Source organism: Oryzias melastigma, linkage group LG18, assembly GCF_002922805.2.
Source record: "Oryzias melastigma strain HK-1 linkage group LG18, ASM292280v2, whole genome shotgun sequence".
In the NCBI taxonomy this organism is placed as follows: Eukaryota; Metazoa; Chordata; class Actinopteri; order Beloniformes; family Adrianichthyidae; genus Oryzias; species Oryzias melastigma.
In genome coordinates, this window is record NC_050529.1 from 21,660,782 (window position 1) to 21,672,341 (window position 11,560).

At 39.2% G+C, this 11,560-nt stretch overlaps 1 protein-coding gene across 1 annotated transcript in view; it reads right to left on the reverse strand.

Moving 5' to 3' along the window:
• Window positions 1-865: 865 nt before the first annotated feature.
• The window catches only part of LOC112156477 (muscle M-line assembly protein unc-89), a gene marked incomplete in the record, with an annotated part of 21,827 nt that continues 11,132 nt past the window's right edge, over window positions 866-11,560 (reverse strand). The window contains 11 exon segments of the mRNA XM_024288777.2: window positions 866-1,973; window positions 2,051-2,396; window positions 4,363-4,420; window positions 4,507-4,546; window positions 6,176-6,247; window positions 6,589-6,663; window positions 6,739-6,783; window positions 6,856-6,921; window positions 6,995-7,087; window positions 8,736-8,855; window positions 8,933-9,007. Of these exon segments, the coding sequence (XP_024144545.1) occupies window positions 1,569-1,973; window positions 2,051-2,396; window positions 4,363-4,420; window positions 4,507-4,546; window positions 6,176-6,247; window positions 6,589-6,663; window positions 6,739-6,783; window positions 6,856-6,921; window positions 6,995-7,087; window positions 8,736-8,855; window positions 8,933-9,007 (1,395 nt within the window).

The window sequence follows — 11,560 nt, forward strand, 5'->3', positions numbered from 1 at the left end:
TAAGTGCTGAATTAAAAAGACAACCCCCCCCCCGCCCCCTCAATCACTTCAATGATGGTTATAAAATCGTTTTTTATCCAAAAAAAAAATAAACATTTGTGGAAGGAAGGAGCAGCAACAAGAACATGTTAAAAATGCCAAAAACACAATTTTCATTGGAATGGGTTTTTAAACCAATTGAGAAGTAAAACTGTTGTGAAATATTTTTAAAAACTTGGAAAGCTGAACCTAAAGGAAAAGTCCTTAGTTTGAACTTGAACCTGAATTTGATCCTAACAAAGACATTCTAAGTGGATCTGAATTTTTTTCTTTTTTTTGCAGTATTATAAATATGCAATTTATGATTATAAAAGTTAGCGGTCATATTGAAAACTGGGTTTATGAAAAGGCTCTATATAAAAAAAATGGCCCCATCCCACCGCGGCTCTCTCGCTGCAGTCAACTTCCCGGTGTCCAGCGGAGCTCAGTCGTTCAATATCCCGGCAGACAGACGGCAAAGGTGGGGCTGCATCATGCTCAAGCCTCCAAAACTTTTAGGTATTAGGCTTATTTTCGTGTGGCAAAAGAGGGGCAGGGCACGCACATTTTTCTTGCCTGGGTCTTTTTTGAATAAAATATTTGGTGCTGCAGAAAAAGAATTTGATCAGAATTTACTTCTTAGAGTTTGAACCACATCAAGCTTTTGTCTATAAAACATTGAAATTCACATTTAAAAATATTTTAATAAATGCTCAGATGAAAAGAATTTTTAAAAATGTAATTTGTTTATTAACTTTGATTCCAGAATCTTAAAAAAAAACACGTAAACATATCCTTGAAACAAACTTGCCTTTGCTCCGTTTGTTCAGAAAATTCAAAATAATGATTAGGTCACATCTGTTTATTCACAGTTTTCAAAATCTTGACAGACTCCTTTATTCACTTTAGGACAACTTTAAAACATCAAATACAAATCCTTAAAATAAAAACAGCACCTGTTCAACAAACACTTCTCAGCACATGTATGTTGAGTATTTACAGGAAAACCGCACAACTGGGTGACATTTCTATCAACAGGGACTTCAGTTTGAGACATGAAAGCATCACTGAAGCAAACAGGTGTTACAGAAATGGAACCAAACAGACAGTCCTCTCTGTGCTGAAATATAGAAATATTAAATGTAGCTAGTCAACACAAAATAAATTATGAATCATTTTTACTCAAACAGGTGCTGAAAATTCAAACAACTAACTTCAGAAAAACATTTTTCACCTTTTGAACGGTGCCTGCATAACTCATACCTCACGTGCAATCTATTCTGGTAAAAATATAAGTCTATAAATATTCATAGATAATCAAAGTTGGAATTTTTATGCAAACAACTCCACCCGAGTGATTTCCCTGAAAGCAATTCATAAACTCCAGTGCTGAAGCAAAGCAAAAAGGAGCAGAATGATAAGCAGACTTGTTCACAGTCAGAAGCTGAATCTTGACAATTATTTACAGCATAGGATGATAAAAATCCGTCTTGGAAAAACCTTTATAAAAAAATAATAAGAATAATATGGCCAACAGGGGGCACTGCTGCTTATATGAATCCAGTAGCTTCCTGCAGCTCCTCCCTGATGGCGTTCAGGTCCACCAGGCTGTCGTTCAGCACGCCGGCCACCTCCCGGATGCGGCCCACCACCTCCTTCCGGCAGCCTTTCTTCAGCTCCCGGGACTCCTTGACGAAGTACTCGTCCATGCCCTTGAAGAGGCCCTGCAGCGAGGAGACCGCCTTGTCTGCCACTTCTGTGGCCTTCATCACCGGAGAGTCCACCATGCTGATCATCTGCACGGCCCTGCGGATCTCCCAGTCCTGCGAGTAATGCTGCGTCCCCGACCTGAGGAAGGGGTGGCCGCGCAGTCTGTACAAGCCCTGATTGACAAAATGGAGGATGTTGGCGATGTCCTCCAGCTGGTCCTCGTACTCCTTCAGCAGAACCTCCATCTGAAGGCAGACAGTCGTGGTCAGAGTTACAGGCAGACAGAGGGTGTTTGCAGTGAGTGGAGAGCTCCTCGTCTCACCTTCTTGCGCTCGTTATTGTTGTTAACGTTGTCAGAGATGGCTGCAGACGCCGAGGTGATGCCTCCGGCCGCAGCCACTCCCGCTCCCACAGCGGTGATCACCAGACTGGCCCCCAAGGTAAAGGGCACCAAAACCAAGCCCGTGATGGCCGCTATACCCCCCACGGCGGTGGTGGTGCCCCCAGTGATGCCAGCAATCTTAGCTTTGTGGTGAAACTCGCTGATGTCGTCGGCCAGCGTGTGGAGCATGATGACGGACTGCCAGAGCACCTCGGCTCGCTCCGTGAACATTTTGTTGAAGACGCGGAGGCCGCGGTCAACCTTGTCCGCCAGAATGGTGAAGGACCTGCAGGGTCAAAGCAGCAGGTGACAGAACTTAGAGGAGCAACAGAACCAATACATTTTGGAGGTAAAACTTAGTCCGGATCTAGTTTCAATGTTTCTGTTAGCAAACTGTTATCTAGGGGTGTAGGGAAAAATCGATTTGGTGATTTATCGCAATATTTAATTGTGCAATACTTTAATCGATGTGCTATCATAGGCATGTTTACATTAAAAGTGGGGTCATTTGGACCCCACAAGACAGTGGGCTGACTTTTTTTTTTTAAGGATTTTTTATCTTCACTGGTGTTCGTGGCAGACATAAAATCCTGTCCACGTCTGTCATGGGAGGGATTACACATCAGTACAAGGGTGAGGTCATCTGGACCCCAAAGAGAGCACAAGGGTTAAAATGTTGACAAGACGTTTTTTAATTAATTATTTTGGGCGTCCTTTAGCATTTTCCGCATCAACACCCCCAGTTGGAAACACAGCGAGCCTCTTTGAGCACCTCTAAAACTAGATCTGGCGTTGGTTTGTCGCTGGTCTGAACTCTTACAACAAGGACCAGTTGGTCTTAAATGTTCAGAGTTGTTCTTATGAGACATGTGCTACTTAGACTCTACTTGACATAGGTAATGAACCGAAACTCTGTGCCACGTTGATGCCACTATTATAAAAACGTGGATTGCGGAGCTTCATGGATTTTCTCAAAGCAAGGCTGGCCAAAGTTCTGCTGAACTTCACATCTACGATTCTAGTTCAGTGACCTGATGGATCAAAGTGATGCGAGCGATGAAATACGCGTTCACTTCCACGTGGGAGAAAATAGAGCTCCAGTGCAGACTGTCATGTAATTAAGGGGTACCCTTTTTTTTTTTGAGGGTCACATGACTGTTTCTTGTCTGATGTGGGGCAGTGGTCGGTTTGTAGGCTAACAGACAAAAGTAATGATCTGCTCTGTATTGGAGACGTTTATCTCGAGTGTTGAGTCGGTTCTGTTTGAAATTCATATCTAACACACTCTACATTCTACCTTCCTATTATCAAAAAACTGAAATAGTTCTAGATTTTTCTTCTTTTGTGTTGTCACACCTGCCGCGCTCCGTCTTTCCCATGTGCCCGTGAAACGGTAATAAACTTTGCATCCCCACCCTTGTGCTTTCTAAACAAATAGAAAGTGAAACTCTTTTTTTCCTTCATTTCTTGCTGGAGTTAAATTCTAAAAATAACTCATGAAGGTGAAATCTGCAATTTAGGATTACAGATGTTAAACTACTCACTACTTACTTTCTCCACTTTTTTCAGAAAAACATGAACATTTTCACAATTTTCTCCCTTGTTTACACTTTCAAAGTTCAAACCTTTGTTGAAATATCAGTAATGAAAGTCAAAAATCATGGGCATCTGACAGTGTTTAGGGGGCGGGCCAAATGTGGAGGAGGGCCGGATCCGGCCTGCGGGCCACAGCTTGGGGCCCCTTGATGTAAATTAAGCATCTTAGCCAAATTCAAGCGCTGTCCTTCATCCTGTCACTCTGAAATATGTCTGGAAAGAAATTGTGGTTTGTTTTTTTTTTTACTTTATTTTTAAAGCACCAATTCAAGCTCTGTTCAGGCTACTAAACCATTTCCAAGAACTGGATAAGCTACATTCATTCTGTTTATTTATTTTTTTCCTTCTTATGCTGAAAATTTGGGTTTTGTCTAAGTCATACTATTTAAAAAATTGTGAAAATGTGTTCTAGTACAGACTTGGGATATATCATATCATGATGGTGAACTAGTTTGAACCAGTACGGCTTCATTTGACAGGATCTTCACAGACTATTCTGGTAGTGACAATTGTTATTAAAATGTAATTTTCCTTTTTTGAATGTTTGAAATTTGCATTCAGTTGAAAAGACAATCCCAGCAGAGCGACACCACTGAAGCATCTTCAGCCCTACTCAAACTGTCCAACTTAAAGCCAGATAGAAAACAGAAACTCACTTCGACTCGTCCTTCATGACGGCTGCATCTTCTTCATCTGAGAGCACCTCATCCCATTCTGAGATGCAAACAGCACAGGAACCAAAGAGTCAAGACTTTCACTGAAATTAATCTAGCTTGGGTTTAAATTGAAGGGAGACTTACTCTCCACGGTGTACCACCACTCCATCAAGCTGTCCGTGTCCTACAAGAGGAAGAGGAATGTTGTGAAGAGCTCCAGAAACAACATTTGAAAATAAAGTTGGCTGTAAGCCGGCATCCACATTATGCTTCTACTGAATCCATCAATACAACCATTCATGGTGTTGCCATCAGACTTTAGTTTATTGTAAGAATCCATGTGCTATTACACGTTTGGACCCTCTCTCATCTGCTTGAAATCCACTCTGTTGGTCAAGAATCTCCTGAAGAAACCTTCCAATGTCCTTATATTTATGATGAATCAATGTTGACTCACTGAGGGACTTAAAGTATTTCTTAACTTATTAACTTATACTGAAGTAACCGCTTACAATGCTCTCAGACTCAAACACGATAAAAGGCTCTTTTAGTAAACAGCCTTTGCCTCATAAATGCACAACTTTAATCTAGATAATGCTTAACTCATATCTTAAGAAATTACAACTTTGTTATAGTAAAATATCGACTTTTTAATCATAATTCTAAGTTCAGTCTAGAAAAAAAATTACTACATATTTCTCATAATTTTTCAAGTTTATTCACATAGAATTGTAGCATTGCCACAAAGGAAAAAATAAATAAATACTGATATGAATAAAGTCCACAGTTGTTTGAAAATACTATTTCTCTAAAACTAATAGAGACTGTTTTTTCTATATGGTGTCAAATTTTGTGTTATATTATGTGAATTCTGGAGGAAGTGGGTGGAGTCACCAGTAAGGAACTAAAAGGAGAGACGTTTGGTGCGTTGGCGGCTGACATATGGAGGAATAAGACAAAAGGCAGAGGAAGGCTACGAGGGACCCCAGAAAAAAATAAAAAAGGATAACCAACCCACAAAAGATGGATTAAGGGAGGAAACCACAACCACATCAATTTTGGTGGGATCATTCCTTTTTTTTTTTGGACTTCTGTTTCCTGGTGGACCTATATTTTTTGAACACAAGACTAAAAAGTCTAAAGAGACTAAAACGAATAAGAGGATAATTTTTCATTTTGTCTTGGAGGAATTTAAAGAATATGTGTTCATTTGTTTGATTAGTTTATATTGATTAAAAAGGTAAATTAGTTAAACCCCGATTTCTCTAAAGAGTTCATTTCTTGCAGCTTATTACAAAATGTTAACTTCTTTATAATTTCACAACTCTATTCTGATACATTTTGGACTTTTTCCTCATAATTCTACGACTTTATTGTTGTAGAATTACGACTTCTCATAATTTTACAACTCGACCATCTTAAAATCTAGATTTTTTTTCCTGAATTTTGTGACTCCATTTTCATACTGTAAATTGGACTTTCTCCTATTTTTATGACTTCATTCTAGTGTTTTCTTTCTTTCACGGTGGCCCTAATAGCCATAGTATGGAGCTCATTTACACAAAAGAAGGTTAGATCTGTTTGCACATTCTTTGTGCGTCCACACAAGTAGAAGAAAACATTCACTATAGTGTGTAGCATCCAAACATTTTACTTTATTCTTTAGCTTAATATGAATCTGTTGTGTTTATAAAAAGAAAGCTGATATGAGAGACAAACACAATCCATATTTGGAAAACATATTTTAAGGAAATATTTGTAAAAATGACTTTAAAATGTTCATTTTGATTAAGTGTTTGTAAATCAAACTGACCCCATCCTCGTCCTCGTCTTCATCCTCGCCAGCAACGGTGCGCTCATCCTTCTGAGCAGCTAGCCACTCGGCCTACAAGGGGGGTAAAAAAAACATATGAACACACCAGGAAGATTTGACATGTTCTCTTTAAGCAGCCAAACCAGTTTGGCTTCATTTCATAGGCAAAAAAACGGCCTCTTTGTTCAGGAAAACACCAGCCAGTTCATGTCAGAGGAAATCCTCCTGTAAGGAGAAGTGCTCCAATGTTTGCTTTATAACTGAGAGGCACAAAGACATGGAAACAGCGGAACAAGCTGTGCAGCGACTCTGGGAAATGTAAAGAAGAATTCCCTGGACTCAAACTTCTCCAATAAAAGAGAGCAGACTGTGACCTCAGTAAAACTCTTCATCTTCTAAATGTTTGTGCTCACCTTAGCAGCCTCAGACAGGTGCTCGTTTCCTGCAGCTCCTGCTGGATCCTTACCCTCCTGATGCTTGGACTTACTCTGCAAAAGTAAACCTTTTATTCTCCTTTGATCGACGTCTGACAACAGGGGGACAGTGAAGACCTGCAGACTCACCTTTCGCTTCCCTTTCTTAAAACCTTTCATCTTTGATGACTTTTTCTGACAGGAAAGAGAAGAAGACTCAGTAAAAATGACACTTTTCCATGAAATTAGAGATTAAAGAACAGATACCGGTTTGTAGAGGTCGTCATCGCCGTCGTCTTCTTCATCATGTTGGTCTTCCTCGGCAAACCCCTCCTACAGAAAAAACACACGATGATAAATCTGTAGTCTCTGGAAACGCGTTCCAACGTCGAGTTCCTGAACTCACCGCTGAGGCCGTCTCAGACCTCTGAGAGCTGCACTCGCTGGATTCACTCAGCGTGTTGGTCGTCTTGCTTTTACGCTTCCCTTTGAAATGTTTCTACAGGAGAGGAAGAGGAGGAAAATGATGAAGGTCAGAGAGTGTAAAGAGACAGAAGTGGGAAGTAACAAAAGTCTGTAAATATAATTGGAAAAAGTGTTTCACTACAGCACACAGGTTTTTTTTACTTTGTTACGTTAGTCGAGTTACTGTTTCTAATCTTTATGATCAAAGTGAATGTTTGCTTCAAAAAGTCCTTCTAGAATAAATGTGATCAACTGGTTCCTCAGTCCATAAGCAGCTTTTTACCACTTAATTTGGTATTTATTTGCTTCCACATGAGAAATGTTTTCCATCCATCCATTCTCTTAAACTGCTATATTCCTTTTGGAGTTACAGGAGCCTGGTCACAGGCAGGACACGTCCTGGACAGGTCACCAGCATGTCAATGGGTACACACTTCCCCACATACCTAAACACACTTAAAGGGTAACACAATAGGACAGTAGGAGGCCGACTCCAATCTCAGCCCAGATTTGACAAATAAATTAAAAAAGGGGTGGGCTGAGCGGGGAGGTGTGGTTTGGGTCTATGATTGACAGTGAGGTTAGCTTCAGGTAACTTAGAGTCTTCAATATGAACTTTCTGTGGAGGGTGAGGATTTTTCTCCTCCACCTTTTCTCTAGCCAGATGCTCATGGTGCAGACTGAAGGGGACCCGTGTCTCAGTGGTAAAATGCTGCTAGCATCATAGCTAATAAAGGCTAGAGTGAAATGTTGGAAATCCCATCATCAGGACGGAGTTCAATGGATTCAATGCCAATTGGACTCAACTATTGTTACCTAACTTCATGCTAAAGATAACGACGGACCGTTACAGAATCAAAGATGGGCGGGGCTTTTATACTGGAGCTGCAGCTTGAAATGATGTGGGACTCACACCAGTAGACTGATCACAATTCAACTGTAATAACTCACTTCAACACAGACAGTTTTAGACTAATTTCAGAAATTAAACAAGTTTATTCTAAATAGTCAAAAATGTGGCAAGGACCAACAGACAGCACTTTTAAAGCCTCATTCGTAGAGGTCAACAGACAAAAAATAGTTGATTCAGTGTTTGGTCACCCTTTAAGCATGTTTTTGATCTGACCCTGGAGAAAACCCATGCATGCACAGGAGAACATGCACAAAAATATCCCAACCGGGTCCTGAACCAAGGGCCTTCTGGCTGTGAGGGAAGAGCGCCAACCACTGCACCAACCCAGTTAGGATCTTTTCTCTGAATTCTAAAAGGAACCACTGATAAATGAGAATCTTTGAGGTTACACTGTAAAGATTCTCAAACCCCTCTGCCAGCCCCATACCATCACACTCCCTCCAACAAGGCCATCACTATTCCACACATATCTTCTCTGAACGTTGACCTTCGGATTAAGAATTTTGGCTGCTTTGTATCAAAACCTTCTGCTTTTTTGTAATGCTATGTGTGTCTTTGGGGTTCTGTTGTTGTCATATTGAGGCGAGAGCAAGTGCATCCCCAGAAATATGACGTTGAAGTATGGTTCTCCTTTGAGGTCGTTTAAACAGTTTGGTTGCCTGTAGCTCTTTCAACAGCACAAACACTTCAACAGTACTGCAGAACTGCAGTTCTGTGACAGTTTTAGAAACAACTGAAGTCAAATGTGAGACAAGCCTAAAGGAGTTACCGTTTTAGATCCTTCTCGTCTGTCCACTACCCCATCCTCCAGGTCCTCCGCCGAGTCCTCTGCGTTCACCTTTGAACTCCGCCGGCTCTTTAGGGAGTGCTTAAGCACTGCTGCTTTCTTCTGATCGGGAAAACTCAAAGATTCAGTGCTCAGGAGAACCAGAGTGGATGAAACTTTAAAACAGGACAGAAAATTACAGGTCTGTGGGAAGCATCAGGTCCAGGAGAATCTCGTCCTGGTCTCTCTGGGTCGTCATGGTCCATGGCAGCCGCCTGATTATGAAGAAACAAACAATTAAGGCCAGATTTGTTAAAAATGAGTTTATTTTGTTGACTCAAATTACATTTCACCCACAAAATATACTAACATTTTCATTGAAGCAAAACAATATTGCCCCCAATAATTCTATCATTCCATTCCTCATTAGAAAATAGTTTTTAATTAGACAATTTCAATAGATTTTTAATAGAAATAATAAAAAAAAACAAAGTGAGATGGAATTTGGCTTCCCTGCAGGAAACCGAGACTCTGCTCTGAAGTTCTTTGCATGTTTTAAACCCGGGGTCAATACAAAAAAATACTTTTTCTTGCATCAAATATAATTAAATTAAAAACAAAGAGTAAAATTCCAGAAACTTCCTTGAGGCAATTTCAAACAGGTTTGGGAGCAGCGGAGTTACAGGTTCCTCTGCCTGATCAGGCCGGATTCAGACCATACATGCGCTCAAGTAACCTGGTTGTCATGGAAACCAGCTTTAGGGTTTCCACACCTCCACTATAGCATGAGGACATCCTGAATGTTGCAAAGCCAGTGACCTGGTTTGAGAAATGGTTCCTCTTAGGAGAAAAAGTCAATTTATTAAAAAATAAAAGAAGTAGTTTAATTTCCTATTTCACAGAAAGAATCCAAGTGCTTTACAAAAAACAAACAAAAAAAAACATAAAATCAAAACCCAACACACAGGTAAATAATGTCTAATAATAACAAGGCCTAATTTTTTAAATAAAGTTAAAACTGTAGTAAAACGAAGAATAAAACGTCTTGACCTGGGATTTAGAACTCTCAGATCATCCATGAGAGGAAGCCCGGTTTTTCTTGTGTTTGTGTGAACTTTTAGGCCTCTTGCCTCTTTGTAAAGTTACTAATATTGTGAAAATGCGCTCTGTAGAAATCTGATTGTGTCCAAACGAGTTCTGACCAGGACGGCTAAAAACACAAAGAAGAGAATCTGCTCCAACTATCACACTATGAAAGAGAGCTCCTCACTGCACCACATTTACAGATATTTTTCTAAAAGTAGACGTGTAAAGAAAGCTTTTTAATTCAGCAAAACTCTGCTCGTAAGTTAAGAAAGTCCATCTTTCTTAGAGAAAAACTAAATATAAAGGAACTGGGTTCACACACCGGCACTAAACAGGGAAACATGGCTTCTGAGTGGTGATGGTGATGCCACATGTATACAATACAGATTACTTTCAGCATAAAACGTTCAATGATTTTTTAGTGGGGATTTTTTTTCCTCAAGCATTTTATTTGTTATCCTAGAAACAGTCAATAGGTAACAACTTTGTTTTGTAAAGTAAACTTCGTTTTGCCGTGCTGTACCCAGTGGTGGATGTTAAAGTTTGAGGACCTCAGGGGAACAATAATGGGGTCTTCTGCAGCGGTCAATCATTTCAGTCAAGTTTTTATAAAGTAGACAAAAAAAAATAAAAATCTAAATTTTGGAACAAAACATTTCATTAAGGAGTGGCATCAATTACATAGAAAAAAATGTCTAAATGAAATATTTGTATCTTACCTCACCTTCTCTCTCTTTTTCCTCATAATGGAGGACACAACGAACAAAGATATATGAGAGAATAAAATTAAGTTTTTGACTTTTTTTCTGCATAATTTTACAACTTTTTTCCAATAATTTTGACTTTTTCCCTAAATTTAAGACTATATGTTAGCAACATTTTGTTTTTTTCCCCTCATTATTTTACGACTTTGTTCTTACAAAAATTTGACTTTTCATAATTTTACAAATATATTCTACTAAATTGTGATATTCTGAACATAATTTTGATAAAAAAATTAGCTATTTTCCTTGTAATTTTAAAACTACTCCTGTTTAGTTTTACTTTTATCTAATAATTTTATGACTATCCTCCAAACATTTAGACTATTTTCTCAATGCAGTTTCATTTCCTTGTTTTGTCTGTCTGTGTTCTATGACGTTCAGCAACACATTTCTCTCTTACTTTTTAGTATTTGATATTACAACACTTAATTTTAATGCTGCGTTTGTTTTATCTCTTCAAAAAGTCTCTCTGGACTTGCTAGCTTCCTGTTGATGAAACCCTGAAAGTCTCATTTCATTTCAGTGATTTTGTTTTTTTATGACAGTTTGATAATAATGAGTGTGGAAATTAATTTCTTAATTTTTACCAAGTTTTCATCTCAGGGCTCCAGGCAATCGCCTACCTTCGCCTAATGGTAAGATTGCCCCTGTGCTGTTGCCAAGGGTGACGCACAACTCTCAGCTCTTCTGGTCATGTCACTGATGGAGCAGTTGAATACTCAGATGTCTGCTTCCGCACAAAACACTCGAGTAACTCACCTAATAACCAAAAATATCTATGGATACTTTAATAGAGTAGCTGATACCTAAACTGGTGATGCGTAGTATCTTTGTATCAATACCTTGGTGTCAATAATCTAATAATTTTCTTATTCTGTCAAACCCACAATCAAGTTTTGGGACAAATTCAGATTAATTTTTAATTATTTAGATGTCAATTTTCTCCCATCTTCATTTAGCACCAACATCTTTGTTCAT